Below are 21305 nucleotides of genomic sequence, written 5' to 3'. Positions count from 1 at the left end.
CAAATTATATCACTTTATTCGCCCCCTTCGCCTATGTCATTTCCTTACATTTTAATCTGCCCCGGTGGCTATATCGTTCGATTCGCTATTGCCACTTCGCCCCTTGTCATATCGCCCCACATCTCAAAAACTATAGGGGGCGCTAGACTAGACAACCAGCGACGTCGACGGCATGGCATACGATTACACATTTTAACTTATTTTAAGCCTTATGATAATTAGCTCAGAAGGCAAGGTTAAGTTTCATGAGAAAGACACGTCTTTAGCTACTCTACGCACTTTATGGAATTTTGAGAGGTTAGTCACTTCATAAGCGTATTTTTTTTTAATTCAGTATTCCGTCTAGCTGACTGACAATAAAGTGACATGTCATAATTCATATTCATTCACATGTGAATATGAATATGAGCATGTCGGCTGGAGTTACTCGACTCTCGAGCTAATTCCGTCTCTAGACGTTATTTATCCGAAGCCTTTATATTAATAGGGCATCATCTTTCAGTCGAATGTAGGCCTTTATCAATGTCACGCCCCAACTATCGCATCGGTCCCAACTATAGTTGGGCCTGTCCCAACTATAGTTGGGCCTGTCCCAACTGTAGTTCCACAGTTGGGCTGGCCCAACTATAGTTGGGCCTGTCCCAACTATAGTTGGGACGGTCCCAACTGTAAGTTCCACTGTTGGGCTGGCCCATCTATAGTTGGGCCACTCCGATCTTTTTATTTTGCGGTGTCCCAACTATAGTTTACATTGATGTACAACTGTAAAACGTTCCCTACAGCTCTGATACACGTCTGACTTTACTGGGGACCACTGAAATTAGTTATTGATGGGGCGAATCTATAGTTGGGCCACTCCAATCTTTTTATTTTGCGGTCCCAACTATAGTGTACATTGTTGTACGATTATAAAACATTCCCTACAACTCTAATACACATCTGACTTTACTTGGGACCAATGAAATTATCTATGGGTGGGGACCATCTGTAGTTGGGCCACCGCAATATTTTTATTTGGCGGTCCCAACTATAGTTTACATTGATGTACGACGACTATAAAACATTCCCTACAGCTCTGTTACATACTGTCCGACTTTACTTGGGACCTTTGACATTAGCTATGGGTGGGGCCCATCTATAGTTGGCCGGCCATGGCAATCTTTGAATTTTGCAAAATGTTGCTGGACAATAAAACCCACCACTGGACAACTCATCCAACTAGGCAGTACCACGTGACCGGCCAGCCTTGCGGCATGCATGCACGACGAATACACGGTGCCAGCGCCGCGGAACATTAATCCAACAAGATCTATCAAGCATGACGCATCCGGCGCAACTCCAGTCCTAACTATAGTTGGGCCGACCCAACTGCCGCACTATAGTTGGGACAGTCCCAACTATAGTTGGGACCGATGCGATAGTTGGGGCGTGACATCAACAGTTGTTAACGAAGTTAGAAATCCACCGAACTAGTACTAAACTCCTTCGTCTAATTTTAAGTTTCGTTACCACAAATTTGGTGGCCCTCAGCTGTAGCTAAGTAAGTAGAGTCAAAGTATTCATGAATCATGTTAAACATCATGTTCTATGTATTTTATTGAAGCGAATTAATACAAGAAAAAGTTAGCTTTTTGAGGTGAGAAAAAAAATACGGGACGCTTCTTCCAAAAAAAAAAGGATGCGGGCGGGGATGATCAATTTTTTATTTTACTTGGCCTATATTTACTGAACGGAAGCCGGCTAAATCTAGCTGGCTAAATATACACTTCCTTATAAATTTTTTAAAATTCAGGACAGCTTCCGCAAATGGGTGTGGTACCATAAGGTTTTTTCCTTTTATTTATTTATATTTTTTTTCAAATAAAAAGATTTAGGTTCCTTCACAGGCCAGTTACAAAACAAGCAGATATTTCGCCGAACTTGATCGTTGGTAATGTACGTTGAAGTGATTTCCAAATTTCTTTTCCCCGACTATTGCAAAATGAAAGACCTTCAAATTGGTGGAAACAAATCTCGAAAAAAAGTTTGGTTACACTTGAATTAATTTTTATTTTAGTGATCCGGAACTGTCGATGATCCGGAACTATCACACTGACAGTATAGCCTCACTATAGGACACACAGGTTTTAATTTCTTGGCCTAAGGGATATTTGTTATAACTGTAATATAATCACATGTACATGTACATGTACAAAATAACAACTCTTTTGGAAAAAAAACGTTGCTACTTGATGCCACTTTTTTCTTCATATATCATCTCAATGAAGGGCAGTCAAATTGCAAAAATGATGATAAGGCATGAATCTGAGACTAAGAAACATTTCCAATTTTGTTAGGAAATACTTAGAAAATTTTCTTGACTCTCCATAGACTTTGTACACAACCACTGAAGTGGCTTCAGGTTGCGACATTTTTCCCCTCCTAAGGCCAAAAAACAAAATAGTTCTGCTTCCGGTTTCCCTAACCTACCCTATTCTGACAGCCCCTACCCTAATTTTTTTATGGGAAAAATGAGAAAAAAACACCCAAACCATCAATTTCTACCTTTTACCCTTGACTTCACGCAGACGCCTCCATATGATCGTACACAAAAAAAATTGGCAAAAAAAATTTTTCCTACCTACATTTGTACCTACCGTATTTTCAAATGCCATGTAATCGGAAGCAGAACAATTTTTTTTTTGGCCTAATTCTCCCACTCCTAATAAGTCCTATTATGAGTTGGCACTAAGATTGGCACTGAAGTTTTTTGTGTACTTTTTCATTATTCAAAGATTGTAGAAGTTGGCTTTTTATTAACTCCCTTTTCTGATACAACTTGGGGGGGGGGACAATGTACACAAAATTAGTTTTAAAATTAAAAATTGAAATTAAAAACAGAGATTTTGTTTTTGGTTTTCCTGATAAGGTAGATATAAAGACTGTGTATAAATAATTCTCTTTCTCATGTTTATAACATTTAGTGAGTTGAAAGTATTAAGCTGGGTAAAATGAGTGGACGTGTAGGAGACCTCAGCCCAAAACAAGCCGAGAAATTGAAGCTGGTAAGTTGTGCTCTACTTTTTTTTTTATTTAGAGGCATAATTTTGCTATTTAGACATATCTCAAAGTAGTAGACTATTCATTCTGCCTAAACCTATTGTTGTTTTTATTTTCCTTTAATAGTTCCGTGAGAGAGTCTCGGATTTACTGACAGAAGATCACGATGATCACTATGTTTTACGCTGGCTGAGAGGTAAGTATCATTAATGTATTTAATTTTGATCTTTTTTGTTTCCGTGGTACTCTGTTAGCCTATAGCGTGTCTGTATTTTAACAGGGGTGACACGCTGGGTTTTCCCAGATTTGTAGATTTAAGAAAAGCCTTAAAGGGAAGATACAACATTTGCAAACATCAAAAAATGAAATGATCAAATTATCACGAAATATCTTACTGGATTGTGAGGGAATGACAGTCAAAAGCATCCTGTAAAATCGTGGCTCCTGGTGTTCTGACATTTTCAAGAAAAACTTGTATTTTTCCAACGCTGGTCGGCCGACCAGCATTGGAGAAAACTGACTTTTTTCAAAAAGTGCTCCTACTTTTTCATATTTAGTTATTCCGCATTTTCTTTGCAATTGATTACACACCTGTGAAGGGGTACAAGCCTTCTAGACTGATTCTCTGACCTTGCAATCCTCCAAAGTCTATAAATTGCTCTGTTTCATCTTACGTGGGGTCAGGGGACCAGACTTCCAAAACACGGTTGGTTTTCTTGGATTTTCCAGCATCTCCGAACTGAAAACATGAATCAAGTCAGTTTAACAATATTTGCTATCACATACTAATCCTCCAAATCCATTTATTTCTGAAATTGCAGCAAAAGCAAATGTTGTACATTCCCTTTAAATGAGACGTTTTTCATCACTGTAGTTTTCTTTTTTTTTTCAGTGAAAAGCTTTATATGAAGCAAAGCAATTGGCAGTTTTTGGGAGTGCTATTTAGGGAAATACATGCATGTACCGTAGATAAACCCATGTTAGGCCAAAAAAAAAAAATATTTGGTCTCTGGTCAGACCAAAGTTCCAGAATTGACGCGGCCACGCGGCTTTTTTTTTTTTTTTTTTTGCTTTTTTTTTTTTTCTTCAAGCTTGGATTGTACAGACAAGGTGGGTACTATTTTGCTTTTTTGGTGTCCTCATGTACATTGGTGTCCTCCATAAGTTGCCTTGGTGCTTTCGATCATTTGCCTTGGTGCAATTTCCCATTCCTTGGTGCTCTTTGGTAAAAAAAAATTGAGGAGGTGCGGAAATAGAGGGCGCTGTTGGAGCTACCGCGGAACATTTTGGAAAAAAAAAAGATCGACGCGCATGCTTAAAATCGACGCGCGCGCTGACCAGAGACTGACCTTTTTTTGGGGGGGCCTTACTGTGGGGTTCCGATACATTTTTATTTATTTTTGGATTATTTATATTCCCCAAAGTTGATAATTAATGCAATGTATACACTTTTTTGTGCTGAAGAAATCATTTTAAAAAGATTCAAAATGCAACAGTAGCAAGGATGGAGTGTATTTTAGAGTCCCATGAAATAAAGTGCTTACCATACCAGCTAAAACGTATATTTGCACAGAAAGATCATCTCATTGATAAAAGATAAAGCATCTTTTCTTTTGCTAAATTTATGTGAACATTATTGTTAAGTAAATTCAGCCATGGTGAGCGCACATTCAATTATTTCACTTCATTATGTATTGAACGTTAATTTATCTACCAAGTACCATCAATTACAATTTTTCAACAATGTACAAAGGCCTTCGTCCAAGCAATAATGAAGAATTCGTGGAGGGTGTTAAGTAGATTAATACACTAGGTAGCGCGCCGTTCGTGCGTGATGAATGGTTCGCCCTCGGTCCATTCTCACCCACGAATGGCGCGCTCCTCGTGTATTCCCTTACTTTACATAATGTATTTGGCTTGTATTAAAAGTTGTCCTATTTCATTTGTTCATTTTTATACCTAGCCAGATCATTTGACCTAGACAAATCAGAAAAGATGTTGCGAGATGTGAGTTTTGATTTTATTTGCCCCCTTAGCCCCCTCCCCCAAAGTAAAATCTATTAACATCACTGCAAGTAGTTTAAATGAATGGCCTATAACCGCGCTGAATCCTTTCAAATCCTCTTTGCCAAAGTTGGAGGATTGAGGTTACGTGGCAAAAATGGGTTACTGATTTCGTAGGATGCACTTTGTCAAGGTCTTGGGTCGGACCTTGTGTTGTTTTTGCTCAGCCATGCTTAAATATAGGCCTGGGTTATGCTTGAAATTTTCCGTACTGCTCCAGGATATCACTGGCCAAGCCTCAACATATTGGCAGTCACTGCCGCAGGACTTTGCAGGATTCAGGCAGTGGTCACCCCTCCACGGACCACATTCAAGAAATAATGGAGGAATTTGTAGGATTGAGGCTGTATGCTATTTTTCCATGAGGCCCATTGGAGGATTCTGCAGGATTGAGGCTACACCCTAGCAAAAAAGGCCTAGGTAGTTTAATAGGGTTAAGTTTATCACAAGGGCTTACTTTTTTATCACATGGGCTTAAAGTTTATCACATGGGCTTATTTCTATTGGGGTCCCATTAACATAGTGGAATGGGTTGCGGTTTTGTTGGAATTCCTCCTGCTAATCTGCTATTATTATATAATCAATGTCGGTCATTCTTTTCTGTTGATTCTGCAGCACATTGCCTTCTGTAAAGAGTGGAACATTGAATACATCGTGTCAGAATGGGAGGCACCAGAGGTAAGAATCAGGGGTGGATCTATAAGCTTTCAGGAAAGGGGGGGGGGGTTTATAATTGAGTGAAGTGATATGGAGTCCGGGGAATGTCCCCCCCCCCCCCCAAACAATTTTAAAATCTACAGTGCTATTAAGTTCTCTGCATTCTAAGGCAATTTGAGAATAAATGAAATATCTTCAGCATTTTTTTAACTATGTTTGGCCCCATTTTACTAGTATAACAGTTCAGCGGCTGAAGGGGGGGGGGGTTGCATTTCCCCCCCCCCCCCCATCTGCCACTGAGAAGTATTAGAGGAGTCAAAGAAATTGCAGGTATTGAACCAGGAGTCTGAACAGGAATGTATATGTTACAGAAGCTATCAGATCATTATGTCATTGGTTTATGTAACGTAATTCATCAAATACACCACAACTGATTATCTTTGGGAAACTAATCCTTTGTGGGCTGGACTGATAGGTAAATCTAGCCTGTGGCTGATAAACCTGCTGCTTCGATATTGACCGTCTGAAGAGTCTACAAATTAGATACTATCTTAGAACTTTATCTGTGTCAGGCACAGATTTGGTTGTTATAGTAGGGTACTGGTTCCAAGTATCACAGATAAAACACAATGCGTCAGTCTTGTGTGGGGGGGGGGGGACGGTGGGGAAGGGGAGTGGGGGGGGAAGGGGTTTAAAAGTCCACATTTCGTGCATACATATTGGCTTCCCCTTGGGCAAAAATAAAATAGTTCTACTTCCGATTACATGGCATTTGAAAATAGGGTAGGTAGGTAGTGTAACTGTATGCATGGCATACCCAGTGGTTCCAAGCCTCTCCCCCCCCCCCCCCCCCCCCCGGTATTAAATATGAGAAATTACGTGACAAAATATTACAAGCAAATTGTATGCGCACATTTTATGGACGGCCCTAAACTGCTACGCTGCCTTCCAACTTTGAGTCTGAACTTGGGCAAAGTGTGCAGAGTGGCTAGACTGTAGAAATGGAAGAATTCAGAAGACCATTTGCAGACAATCTGCAGACTCCTTGTTGAAAGTAGTCTTGAGGAGTTGTTTCTTAAATAATTTCTTCAGGTAGATCCTAGACAAGCTTGTGATAAAGTGTGACTGATAACCGTATTGCTTCAATATGTTTGATCGCCTGCAGATTCTGCAAAGTCTGTGAACATTTCTGTCATGTCTGTTGAAATCCAAATTGGCCAATCTCTAACATCAGTAGAATTCTGCATACAATCTGTAGGCAGTGATGTAGACTCTTTAACCCTAACCGCCCTGAATCCTCCAAAATCCTTTTTGCAAATTGGAGGAATTTGCAGGATTGAGGTTACATGGCAAAAGTGCGTTGCTGATTTTTGAGTATGCACTGTGTCAAGGTCTTGGGCCAGACCTTGTGTTGTTTATGCTCAGCCGTGCATAAATTTAGTCTTTGATTATACTTGACATCCTCCGCACTGCTCCAGGATGTCACTGCCTCTGCCTCGGCCTATTGACAGACATAGCCGGAGGATTTTGCAGGATTCAGGCAGTGGTCATCCCTCCATGGACCATATTCAAGAAATAACGGAGGCTATATGCTATTTTTCCATGAGGCCAATTGGAGGATTTTGCAGGATTGAGGCTACATCCTAGCAAAAAGGCCTGGGGAGTTAGGGTTAAAAAAGCTTTTATCATCATCATCGTCGGTTTTGAGGCCGTTGTCCAGTCTGTTCTGGGTTGGCCTGCTTTCTTGCTTTGGTTCTCCTCCACTTGGCCCTGTCCGTCGTGTACATCCCTCGCATTGACTCCAAGCAGATGCATGTCATCTTTATTCCCTCATTCCTTGGTGCAGGTCCTGGAGAGACACATGATCGGCGGGCTGTTTGGGGAAGACAAGGAAGGCCGGCCGGTCTACTATGAAGCCTACGGCACGGTGGACTGCAAGGGAATCATCTACTCCAGCATCAAGGCAGACTTTGTCAGGTACAAGCTGCGGATATGTGAAGCCATCTACCGAAGGTTCGAGGAACAAACCAAAAAGGTACTTAAGAAGAAAAGAGGGAAATGACTGAAAGAGATTACAGCAAACTCGTACATGTATGCATGAAGACGGGTAGCCAGTCTGAAGTTAGATAACAGTGACCTCTGACCTCATATTCCATCTTACTCTTATCCAACAGCATGGCCGCAGGATCGATAATCTGACCATGATTCTTGACCTGGACCAGGTAGGCCTCAGCCATCTCTGGATGCCGTTCCTCAATGTCTACTTTGATGTGCTCAGCAAGTTTGAGGCCAACTACCCCGAGACCCTTCATCAGTGTTTTATCATCAATGGTACGTCTGGTTTGAATCACAAAAATGGTACTCATAGTGCACGGAATCTTCGTTCTATGATTGATCGAGTGCATAGTGTTCCTTTGCTTAGGCTGAATCTGAATGACTTGGCTGCAGCCGTGCCTATAGGCGCATTTGTCGTTACTGGCCAAAGCAACTATTAGCTGTTTATTATTAAAGATATAGTCCATCATTTGTAATTTGTGCATTTTGTTCGTTTGAAGCAACAAAAGTGTTCAAAATCTAATGAAGGATACTGAACAACTAACCTGATGAAGTTTCAGCTCAGCTTCAGCTGTATATTCCGAGAAAAACAGCATTCTAGGATCTCAATTTCAAATCAAAAGTTGCTGAATCATGTTTTGAATTGTTTTGAATTGCAGCTATACGCGATGTCGTGCACTGATCCGACGAATTATAGCAACCAATAATTGCCAATGCTTGCGCGCGCTGCGCCGAATAACAAAACGAACTACTAATTTCAATTTTCCTACAGTGCGTCTTAAGACGCACCGTTGGAAAGGCCTTCTTTCGTTGATTACTTCAAAATGATAGCTTGCCAGAAAGATTAATTTCACAGGGAGTTTAGTCCACTTACTATCTTTCAACCAAGTATGTTTTTCAACAATAATACGCCAGTTACTTTTTCGGATGGCTGCAAATGATGGACTATAGCTTTAAATGATGTAAATAAGGGGGCTGAGCTAAAGAGGGGCATGATTCCCACAATCAAGGCCTTTCCCCCCCTTGTTCCCCGAAGTCAGCAACAAGAGCAAATTTGCAGTTGCACTATGTGAAAGGAAATATCTTTTGTGAGTTTCTGTGGGTCTGAGAAGAAATGGTAGAAAACTCAACGTCTCAAACAATATGCTCTGCCTAATGTCAGGCGTATCAAATCCTTTGTGGTCAAAAGGACCCCATGTAAACCGGCCAAAAGCGCACAGCCAGATGACCTTGGACATAGAGATAACAGCTCCCGGGCTCTGTGTATATACACTAGCACTGCCTAGCACGTGTACAATAAACAGACCCTACGCGCTGAGCCATGAGCGACGGCAAATTTTATTGGAGTTTAGATGAACAATTCTTTTGTAAATGAATACACGTGAGCCTAAACCTCAACCAATCACAATAAGGGTTATATTGTTGGAAAGCTGACGAGACGAAGAAAAAATGACTCGAGAGAACTAAGCTCCCAGGTGGCGCTATTCAACGTTGTGATGATGTAAATGGACCAGTTCTTGGCTGAACGCATGGTTTACACACAAAACAGGGAGATTTTTGACTAAAACTGCAGTGTTTAACATCATTTTCTGAAAGAGTATATTGTTAGGGTCATACTGTAGTAAGAACTAAGGTATACTCTGTCGAATAATGAAGTGGTGGTGACAGATGTGAAAAAGGGCCCGTTTTTAATGATTTTTTCGCTGTGTTCTCTCATAGAGGTTTCACATACATGTAAAGACCGGTGGGTTAGTTCCCCAAAGGAATCCATATGGGACACCCGAGGACATGCAGATCAGCACTCTGTGCAAAATATTGAGTATATTCCATTGGTTCTTTTCAGAACCACATAAATTTTAAAAAAAATCTCCGTAAACAAATTGCAATCGCAAACTTATTATTAAAAAGTTTTCGTTGTTTGAGACTATCAACAAATGCATAGTTCAGTGGAACGCTGCTATAACGAACATCGTGAGATCCACAGAAAGTGTTCATAATAACGATCGTTCGGTTTGGTGATTTTGAGCCGCTGGTACCCTCTTTTGACCAATAATGAAGTGACATTTCCAACATCCTGCGGCCGCACGAGGAGTCGTCATGAAACTTTAGCAACGGTTGGTTTTCCCTTCTATTCCTTGGGGAAATAATAGCCATCTATCGCTCTTGACCATTCAAACATGATGTAACTATGGGTCGTTTGATGTTTGGGAAGTTAAAGTGGCCCAAATAGTGTTTAAAACATGTACAACCGGTAATTTTTTTTGTTAATCTGTTGACTTTTTTTAACAACTATTTTCGGTACGTTGTGTGCATTTAAACCGGGAGCCAAGGCTGATGTTCGGTGTAGCCGAATATTCGGTATAGCAGTGTTCAGTATAGCGGCGTTCCACTGTACCCCCTCAAGCTTATGAGGACCTGCCAGTGCCACCTAGTCCCCCACACCCCTGCATGTGTGTCTTCAGATTCACCACTTATTCTGACAGCAATCCTTGACAGTAACTATCCCATTTCTCCAATTAGCTCCTTCTATGGTGTCAGTGGGCTACAATCTCTTCAAGCCTTTCCTCAGCGCTGATACGAGGACAAAGGTCAGATTCTTTGGAGGTAAGGTTGAACTCTTATTTGTGAGGTGTTCTGGTAAAATGAGAAATAAGGGTTTGTGGATATTAGGCAATATGTATAAAAATGATATATAAAATATAAAATATGATAAGATATAAGATTCTCCTTACAATACTATTTGCTGCATTTCAATTGGACATTTTGTTGACAAGTCATGGGTTTTAAGGTTTGCATTAATTTTTATTGGCATGTCAAAAGAAATGAAATACTGAGAAAAAGGCATTTAAAGTTTTGAGTTTTGTAGTCGTGAAAATGAACAATGGCAATTGTTTTTCCTTAAAAACACTTTTTTACTCAATGATTTTCGTACTATTTCTTCCAAATATGTGTCTGTGTGTAGTAGACATATCAAAGATTACAAATAACAATAAATCTGAAAATCAAACAAACAAAAATTCACCCCCATTTGTTTTTCTTTTGCAATTTTCTTCACTACAGCCTGTGCCCAATTCCGTCCCATTTTGCCAGACAGCCTCACATTTAGTCACTTTTAAACTGACTCTTCGAACCTTCCCTCCCCCCCTTCAAAAGTACTTCTTGATTGCTGAAGCAATGAAAAACATGGTATGTTCTTGGGTTTGGTTAGTTATCAGAATTATCAAGTTAACTTCAATGTATTTGCTACGAGTCCTGTCAGTGTCTCCATGTAAAATTGTATTTACTCTAAGATTCCAAAGTGTGAAATGCATGGGGGGGGGGAAAATCAATTTAAAAGACTGCTTTTCTGATAATGGCAGGATCCAAGGTTGGTTCAATTACAAATTTGTTTTTTACCACAATGTGCATTATTTGATTTTGGAATGAGCTAATTCTCAGCCTTAACTGTGATATAAGGGATTTTTCCTTGTGGAGTGCTGTGGCCTCGTGTTTTTTTTTCAGCATAATTGAACTTCATGTTCTGCAGGTAATTCTGCAGGTTACGGGTTCGAGTCCAGTCTGAGGTTATGGTGCGAGTGCACTAATATACACAAGGCACTATTTTGTCACTCATTGCTTTTCCCCACCCAGGAGTGATTGGGTACCTGTGAGGGCAGAGATGGTTATTGTGATTGAATTAGCTTCTTGCACCTAACAGGCAGCATCGAGCTGTATACTCCCCAGGGAGCTGACATTGTCTTTGGAATGATTCATTGGCCCAATGAGCAGGGTACATGTAATAATGAAAGTGCCTTGAGCACCAATACTGGTGGATACGTGCACTTTACAAATACACATAAATTGTTATTATATGATTACAACAACTTTTTATTGTCTCCCCTTTTCTAGGCAACTACAAGAGTAAATTATTGGAGGTGATTAGTGCAGACCAGCTACCACAGCATTATGGTGGTACAGCAATAGATAATGGCGACCCAAAGTGCAGTGAAAAGGTGAACATTCAAGATTTCTTTTTACTGTAATAAAACAATTCTAGGTTGGTTTTGATAAGATATATTTGAGTAATGATGGTGTGGGATTGATAATATAAGTTTACCAGGTCAAAAAAAATTGGCCTTTGATTTTAGAAAAGCCAGTGAATTTAACTTCATGTTTTGGATTGTTTACTTATACATGTACTATTTCAAAGGTCTGGTTGAAAAGAAACAAACCTAATGTCTTACAGGAAAAGACGAAAAAACACGGTTGTTTACATCGGACAGGACGGACATTTTGTTGCATAACCATGCGTATTTCAAGTCATGCATATTCAATATACCGTACACGTTGTGTGTGTGTGGTACATAATACACACAGCACCAATACACAAATGTTGTTTCTCACACATCCGCAGAATGCGAACCACTGTGCGGTTGGATTACAACTAGCACTCAACAGCTCGATTTTTCAGAGACAAAATTTTGACCCCCAAAATTTTGTTCTCGCTTGGTTCTCGCAATAATAACACAAAAATGCTGATTTTTAAAGGATGGTTGTGTGGACGTTGATATTCTACTTTTAAATGCTCTTTCTTTATAACATCAGTTTGTTTAAAAGGCATTTCGTAGCCCAATTGGGTGCTTTCCAGGCCGAAATATCCCTTTAAGTTCTCACATAAAATAAGGGGGTCAAGGGGATCAGACCACAACTAAACCACATGTCACAGTATTTTAAGGGATTGAAAAGTTCACTTTATACCAACAACTGTTCTAAAACAGGGGAAGTTAAGAAAAATGTTCTAAAACGGGAGAAGTTAAGACAAATATTCTAAAACAGGGGAAGTTTAGAAAAATGTTCCTTCTTTACTGATGATTTATAAGTTCTCTGTCCTTCTTTCTCATCTCTTGCAGATCCGGTATGGAGGCAAAGTGCCCAAGTCCTACTACCTGAAGGAGCTACAGTTATCCGGCTCCAGTAACCTTAAGAAGGAAACGGTCGCTTATGGTGCTAAGCTACAGATTCCTCTGGAAGTCACAATTCCACTCTCAGCCCTCCGGTATTGTACACAAACTCACGCTTCTGTAATTGCCCATTTGTGACTGAATCTTGCAAAATGAGTCTTAAGGACACTTTTTTTCCTTCTTCAGTTTTCTTCACTGTTTCGAGGAGCAAACTCTGCCTGTAATTTCGATATACCACTAAGAATGACAAAATTATGAATTTGGACTTAATCCGTGTTCAACATGTTGACAATTCTTTTGTTTTTCTGCCTCATCCAAAATGGCATCAATCAGACTTGCGGTACAAGAAAAACCACTAGAATAGACTGATAACCTCAAAGTTACACAGTTGAATGTAAAACATCAGTCTTGTTCCCTATCTCCCTGTCAGGTGGGAGTTTCATACTGAGAAGGATGACATCGGCTTTGGCGTGTATCGCAAGCCGTCCGGCAGCTCCACCGAGTTGGTTGAGATCCTGCCCAGTGCTCGCTTCTCATCCCAACTAGTCCCTGAGAGTGGCGTGGTGGAGTGCCCCGAAGTTGGAACCTGTGAGTATTGTAATTTCACCTTTTGACACCCTTGCCCAATTTTATGGCTCTGCTGTCCTCATAATTCTGTGCTTATGATCACCATTCTATGCTAACAGAGCTGCTCTAACCCTTTAAAGGTATATAGGATCATTTGCTTTCCATGCTTTCTGTTGGTTTTCAATAAGGCCAAAAAAAATCTCTGGTTTCTGGTATGCGCGCGTGTCGCCGTAGCCATGCGTGTCGGCAAAATTAAAAAGTTTTGTTTTTTTCAATGTAAGATGATGTCTCCAAACCGCCAAACACACTGGTTTAACTGGAATCCTGCTGCTGCACAATTCTAACAAGTTTTCAGATGGGGTTACGATCGTATAGGCTTTATGTGGCCTCTCTGGGCTCCCATATATTTTGCACTTAATTTAGTCGGACACCATTTGCAGATGGTGTTGTAATTTTGTAATAGTGCGTCTGGAAACCAGACTGAGGGAGCGATGGTCGTGTATCTGGAACCTGTAAACGCTTTTAATTAGCGCAATATTGAGGGAGCAGACTAATGACCAGCCTGGCAGCTCATGCACGTTGTCGATGTCGCTGTATGGTCTAAGTTATAACGTTACTACCGTTTCTCTGATTTTTGTCTTCACTATCCAAATTTCCCGAAGAATGTTCGTGTTGGTCAAGATCATAAGTGGGTGCAGAATTCTCAAGCCTATGGCCTTACTGAGGTCACCTCAAGCTCCACTCTGAAGGATTTTTTTGGGAGTTTTAAGTGGGATCGAAGCGTAATCTGCAACATTAGCCGACATTTGAAGAAAAAAAAGTAGGGGGAAAAAACAACGCACCACGTTGGGGGCAAGCTTCATACCAGAAACCAGAGACTTTTTTTGGCCTAATAACACCACTCAAAATCCAAAGAAGAATGTTCAAAACCTAACCTGTTGAATTTGCAGCTCAGTGGATGTTACACTTTTTGAGAAAACTGTGAAAAACCCATGCACAACCTTTGGATCATGAAAGACAATTTCATCAATAGCTTTCTTTCATTCCAAAATCAGTCTCTTGACTGATCGTTGGAAATCACCTACATTTTGTGATTCCTTCGAAATGACAGCAAGCCAGACGGAATAATTTCACGGGGTGTTTAGTACCAGTTTAGTACTTGCGTTTATAAGAAGTGCTTTGAAATTGGGCTGTGGAGCCGAACCAGTATCATGGGGCTGCTTTAAGACTTGTTGTTCAAGCTATTGCAGAAAATTTCTTTAAATCCTCTCCTTCTATTTTTCAAGCTTAAATTGCCTTTTTTTGTAATCATTGGGATTGGTTTTTGTTTCTCAGATGTAGTCATCTTTGACAACAGCTTCAGCTGGGTCAAGAGCAAAAAGCTGTGCTATGCTGTGGACATCCTCCCTCCGGAGAGTTCAACAGGGACAGCAACAAACAGTACAGAATGAGAGGGGAGGTCAGTCAGAGTTTGAACAGCCTGCCAGAAGTCCAGTCAACGTAATGATCATGCAGCTTCACGGAGTGTTGCTAAATAGGTCATTCCAAATATTTGGGGTCCAAATTTATTTGGGTGTCCCTGTTACATCTGATGGAAGATTTTGTAAATTCAGCACCTGATTTCATGAAACTCATCGTAACTTATGATGCATCGCAGCACTGCGATGCGTAGTATCCCTACGGTGCATCACAGCTGCGACGCATCCTGCGATCCATTTCACAAAACACGTCGTAAGTGCGACGCGTTGTAGGTGTATTTATAGCACAACTCAGAGACTGTTTTAAAAGTATTTATTCAGCGTACAGTAAATAGTTGTCTGATATTCAACAAAGAGTCGTCGGATCTCCTCTTGAAAAGTTTTAAAACTTAAAACAAAATGGTGGAAGTGTGATGCAATTTTAAAGGAAAACAAGCTCTCAGTGGACTGTTTAGCTACTTTGAAATTTCAACTGCAATATTCCACGCTAATTCATAATTATTCAATGAATTTTCTATTTACATATTACACACATTGTCTCAGTATTATAGTCTCGTTTATGTACTTTTTTGGCATAAAACTGGCTAAGAAAAGAATGCTTCTTATTTTGCGATGACCACCAGACACGTCGTAACTTGCGACGTGTTTTAAGCCGTTGTCAAGGAACTTACGACGCGTCGTAAGTTTCATGAAATGGATCATACGACGAGTTGCGACATATTACACGTCGTAGCTTGTGTTGCGACGCGTCACAGCACTTCGTGAAATCAGGTGCAGGACACTGCCTTCTATTTCCAGGAGTGATTATGTAAAGCGAAGTATCTGCCAAACATATGAAAAAATAGTAGGCCTATAAAGGCATTTTTAATGATACTTGCACGGTAAATTTATAGGACAGGTGTAACAGGGATACAAAAATATGTCACACTTCCGGACCCCATGTGACCCTCGTACAAACAGTACTCTTTTGTTGTCTATTCATTTAAAGTTTGGGTTTGTTTTTTTAATAAGTAGCATTTGTGATGCGATCAAGCTACATGAGTCGTTTGTCGGTAATTTTTATTTGGAGATAACAGGCTAAAATAGGGCCAATTCATCACATCACTTCATCACAATTTTTGGTGTTCCGACTTCCATAGTTTTTGAACTAAAGATGGGATCAGCATGCGGTTTTCACAGCAGTAATGCTGAGATTGTGCTCTTTTCAAATCTGTAATAAACCAAATTGACCAGGGTCGACAAACGATTCATTTAGCTTGATCGCATCACATTTGTGTTAAGAATTGTTAAGTTGAATGTAAGCAAACAGTCTTGCCAGACAATTTGACAGCAAAATTTACTGTGAACATGGCAAGGTAAATTAACGAGTCATCTGCCAGTTCGGCAAACTCTTTAAAGGTTTGTGTTTCATGGTAAAACTAAATAATGTAATTTTTGTTTTCTTTCTTAGGTCACAACCACTTCCTTTCTTGAGAAGTTTGCCATTTATGCTTTAAAAACAATTGATTTTGATTTAAGTTTAAGGGTTGAAAAACTTTTTGGATTTCTGAATTATACATACGTAAATGGAAATGTTCTGAATTGTTTTAAAATAAAATTAGCAAAGTATTCTCAGAATGTAAATATTTATTTTTGATTTAAAAAGAAAAGTGAGGTATTTGAGTGAACAATTTAATTCTATCGCACATAGTGTTATCAAAGTACTTTTATGCACAAAAATATATATCTGCCTATTTTTAAGATGATAATTATACACTATTTTTGCAATGAAGAAAAATTCATGACATACTTAATGTGTTATAAACACACAATTACTAAATTCTTAATATAGTAATTATTTATTTTTTTGTCTGGAAATCAGTAGTATTGTCAAGTAGTGATGACAATTTGTATGAATTTGTGATTGTATATCGTGGTCTCCATGAATTGTTCATCAAAGTAAACCAAAAATGAAAAGACATTCCCAATTATATGCAATTATTATGAAATTTGCTCAAGAAATCAGCATTACATGCATTTCGAAGTATTAATGAACACTTGTTTGAAACAAGGATTTTTGTACTGGATTTGTACATGTACAATATTATTTTGGTATCGGTTGAAATTTTGTTGAATTAAAATAATGAAAATGTGGTTTCAAAGGTAAATTGAATGATACGTGTATCTTGACACGACTGACTTTCTGTGTTGAATTCCCCACTTTGGTCCCTGGTTCCTGAAGTTAGCCAAAATTCTGCATTTTTTTTTTCTCTAGTAACTCGACATCAATCCTAGTAACGCTGTTATTGTTCTCTATTGACGTACTGACATTTATTTAAAGTGCGCCCTCATTTGAAACTGGCAATTCCCTGCCACCCCCACCCCTTTTTGAAGTACTTTTAACTAAATTTGAAGGGATTTCCCCCTTTATTTTTTCATCATCTGACTATAGATATGGCTCAATTCTTTGCTACACATCTGCTCGCATTTTCACACAAATTCAAATGTAAGGGGATTTCCCATGTGAAGTCTTCATATTATTGGCTAAAAGTTTTCACGGGGAAAAATATTATGTAATCGAGCTGGACGTGCTCCAGACCTCGCTTATGTAAAAGTCATATAGATCGCTTCAGAGCACCCGACTAGTCAGAAATTCACGAATTCACGCGTGGGTTGCTGTATTTACTAGACGTCACGTCGTTATAAGAAATGAATATTATAGAAGGGGGCCCGACTAGTGGATGCTGCTACTTCGGAGAACGGGGACGGGGATCGGATGTATTTGTCAAGATTTTTAACCCAAATTTTAGGTGTAAATTTTGTAACATGTAAGTGCTAAATGATGGTGATATAGTCAGTAACATAGTGCTCGAAATAAATATAATGTTACGAGTTTAATAACCTTGCCTTCGACTTAGTTTGGACATGGTTTGGAGATGCCCAATTCTCGGACAGACTCTTTCTGTATATAGTCGTGTTCCCTAACGTGGCGCACTTCGAAGCTTACCCAAATTTCCTCGTGTACTAGTGTTGCCAAACCTCTTTGTTGACAAACTTCAAATTCATGCAGTGAAATACTGGTACTTTTACCTTATTAATGCTTGCTGTTTAACCTCTGTGAACAATTTCGGTTCTATGAAATTTCAGCCGAAATTTAAAAACGGTGGCGTCCGGAAATTGGGCACAATTTGGCGGAGTGTTCCCTAACGTGGCGCACTTAAATAAATCTCGGAAAATTCCAAATTAACATTTAAGAATTTCTGTAAACTTGATAAATTCTGATAAATCATTATTATTTCTACCTACATACCCAGCCAGACGTTTGTCACAAAATTATTTTCTTATTTTTCGGGGCATTTTCAAAGGGTTCACTTTGCACTTGAAAATAAAATCGGAAAATCACGCCAAAATAATTTTTTCTTTTAACTTTGTAGTGGGTAAATAAACTCGCGATTTATGAACGGGAGTGTTTATAACTTGATGAAATTTCACTTTCTGTGAAATTCCAGTTAAAACTTTTGCACTAGCTAGGTGCTACAGGCGAAAAATCAAAGTGCGCCACGTTAGGGGCCGCGCCACGTTAGGGTACATCAACAATACATGGTCATGATGGTATAGGGCGGTCCTATTCAACGGTCGTCAACAAGCGTCAACAAATTTTGTATAGGCTTTTGAACATTAAAAGTAGCTTTATATGGTAATAATAGCAATAAAGAACATCTTCAGCATATCAATTAAAATAAAAATTAGTTAAAGTTTAAAAAAGTTGTTTTCCAGCGCGAAACCTTCGACGAGTTTGTCGGTTTATGTATTTGCATTGACACTGGTCGCTCTGGTTGGACCATTCCATTTATTGCTTGGGTGGACCATGGAGGAATAAGAACAAATTATATTTACATTTTATTGAACAGTGTCAGCATGATCAGTAGGCATATTAATTAGCAAAGTACCATGACCAATGCAAAAACCAAACGAGGTATTACTAAGCGTTTCGCAAAAAGAAACCTCTAATATGCTAATGGTACAGTTCACGCATGCGTAGCCGTAGTATGGCCGATACTAAACTGACAAACACGTCGTAGGTTACGCATTGAAAAACTACTTTTTAATTTTTACTAATGATAACTTTAATTGATATGCTGAAGATGTTCTTTATTGCTATTTCTATCATATAAAGCTACTTTTAATGTTCAAAAGCCTATACAAAATTTGTTGACACTTGTTGACGCATTTTAGTAGGACCCGTATAGGGCGAGGGGCATTGGATAAGCCCAGGTTGGACACCCTCATCATTGCATTACGACTCCGTAACGTAGGGAGTCCACCTGGGCTAGGAGTAGGACAGTGGATATTTGACCGTGAACCGGTCCCCAATTGTTTCCAGTATTGTACCGACACGGCACTAAACATGCACGGTGACCCTTTTTTGGGGACTTTTTTACTGTGACGTATCTTCCTCTGGTTCCACGCGCTATAAATTAATCATTGTCATTGCCCCCTCCAGGACTAGACACTGGGGTGCTGGAACTCTTTTTTTGACATTTGGGATGTGGTCTGTCGTGCTAGTACGGCAGACCAAATCCCTAATTCGAAAAAGGAGTCCTAAACTAAAGTAATGCCCCAATCAGTGGGCCTACTCCAGGGAAATACTCGGAAAGAATTCCATATACAGATGTCACTTGACACCCTGTGTACAAACCCTATGAGACTGGTCTGAAAAATTCTAAGTGTTTTCTCACTAAATGTTACAATATTTTCCCAGCTAAATTTGACTTTTTAGGACATATGGAATTCTTTCCAAATACTCTGCAATAAATAGTAGCCTACATACATGTACACTGTATTTTTGTATAACAGTAAAAGAAGACAATTCATACTTTTTGGGACGATGAGATGCTAAAATGAGATGTTAAAACAATCTTAAAATGGATTTTGATTCTCCACCCAATTTAGTGATGTTGTGCTGATGGCGAGTGATGTTGTGCCACAGAGCAAGTCACCGGTGTCGGCAGTCATTGTTGAAGACTAGGAGGCTCTTGGAAACTCTCCAGCAGTGGTACTGCTGTACCTCGAATGGTTCAGGTATTTAGACCATAGACCATAGAAATTCAAAGACATACAGAAAGATTTCCAAATACGAAGTTCACTCAACACCCTGTGTACAAACCCTATGAGATTGGACTGAAAAATTCTAAGTGTTTTCTAAGAAAATGCTTGTATTTTCTCACTGCTCAAATTGACTTTGATGACATGAAATTGCTATCTGGGGGCTTGTTAGTCAATACAGAGAAAAATGAGTGAACTTTGTATATGGAAATCTTTCCAAGACATACATTGTAGAACACAGCATTGCCAGACTTAGCGCAGCACACCACTTTCTTGAAACCTTCAATTTTTGATCTTGCAACTAAAGCAAGGTTTCCTTCAAGAAGTGCAGTAAACTGTTTTGTCTTTAAAATATAAAAGAATTGTTGCTCATCTAGCGATCTTACCAATGTTGCAAATTGTGTCTCCCCGGGGGAGGGGGGGGGGGGTGTTGAAGTCAACCCCCTCCCCCAGCTCTGTCAAAAATCAGTTTTGTTTCCATAGAAATCCATACAAAATAATGCAACCCCCCCCCCCCCACCCCCCCGCTCAGACACCCCAAAACAATTATGCTGGTATTAATATACAGCTTTGCACAAAATACGGACAGCTAGCTGGGTTATTTGTACACTATCCTGTAATATAGTGTTAATAATCATCTGATTTTAACAGTGCCCCCATTGAAATTATGGTACGTGCCCCTCCCCCCCCCCCCCCCACCACCACCTATTTATTTTCCCGAGCCAAGTGTCCTGACAAAAAACCTGTCTACATTTCAGCTTGATTTGCTGATGAACCCCCCCCCCTGAAAAAAATTTCTGGATCCGCCCCTGCTCACAAATGTTGATGTTGCATTTGTAGCAAAATTGTTTCTCACTTAGCCATGCAATATTTGGTCCTTTAAATGTTGCAAATTGCCGCTCTCCTAAAATGCTTTGTTTGATCTTGCACATGTAGCTGTATACAAGTACGAGGCGTCACTCCTATAGATAATCTAGGCACATGATCACTGTACATGTACATGGCCCACGAGGCCCCCTTCAATGGAGAAATCATTCTGCATGCTATCGAACAAAGCAACTGCCGTGTGCCGGATTACCTGATATAGCACAATGCGTTAGCCATTGAAGAGGGCATTTGTTTACAGAATTGAAAGCATGCTCTAAGTGGTCTATAGAATAATCCAGTGACAGCCATTTTATGAGGCGTCACCAGGCTCGCGCGAGTCATGCTCAGGTAGTATGCGACCCTCGACCAATAGAGTTGCGAAAATGCGCATGAGCCTTGTCTTTCAGAATGCATGCAGCATGCGAGTGAGTGTGGCACCACTGCAGTAACTGCTTCTAGTTCTGGTCGCCGGCTTCTGCTATAAAATGCTGTTTTATAACAATCAGATATATTGACGTGTCACTAGTAATACATTGTTTACATCGTTTGGTTG

General features: G+C 39.7%; 1 protein-coding gene across 1 annotated transcript; it reads left to right on the top strand.

The window, feature by feature from the left end:
- Positions 1 to 131: 131 nt before the first annotated feature.
- On the top strand, positions 132 to 15141 carry LOC119728115 (SEC14-like protein 2). Its single transcript, XM_038200194.1, has 12 exons — positions 132 to 297; positions 2964 to 3044; positions 3166 to 3235; positions 5003 to 5046; positions 5719 to 5781; positions 7607 to 7795; positions 7935 to 8091; positions 10336 to 10419; positions 11704 to 11807; positions 12705 to 12850; positions 13186 to 13343; positions 14658 to 15141. The coding sequence occupies exons 2-12, from the start codon at positions 2991 to 2993 to the stop codon at positions 14771 to 14773; spliced, it is 1185 nt and encodes a 394-aa protein (XP_038056122.1). The 5' UTR covers positions 132 to 297; positions 2964 to 2990; the 3' UTR covers positions 14774 to 15141.
- Positions 15142 to 21305: the final 6164 nt, after the last annotated feature.

The sequence above is a fragment of the Patiria miniata genome, unplaced genomic scaffold (assembly GCF_015706575.1).
Source record: "Patiria miniata isolate m_02_andy unplaced genomic scaffold, ASM1570657v1 HiC_scaffold_1, whole genome shotgun sequence".
Taxonomy (NCBI): Eukaryota; Metazoa; Echinodermata; class Asteroidea; order Valvatida; family Asterinidae; genus Patiria; species Patiria miniata.
Note: the sequence above shows the minus strand (reverse complement) of the source record. Positions and strands in the feature narration are given on the sequence as shown.

Bases quoted from the DNA above. Each gene is read 5' to 3' on its own strand.
- LOC119728115 (XM_038200194.1), top strand. From the start codon at position 2,991: ATGAGTGGACGTGTAGGAGACCTCAGCCCAAAACAAGCCGAGAAATTG. The intron at 3,236-5,002 runs GTAAGTATCATT...TTTTATACCTAG, and splicing joins TGTTTTACGCTGGCTGAGAG to CCAGATCATTTGACCTAGAC. The intron at 5,782-7,606 runs GTAAGAATCAGG...TCCTTGGTGCAG, and splicing joins CAGAATGGGAGGCACCAGAG to GTCCTGGAGAGACACATGAT.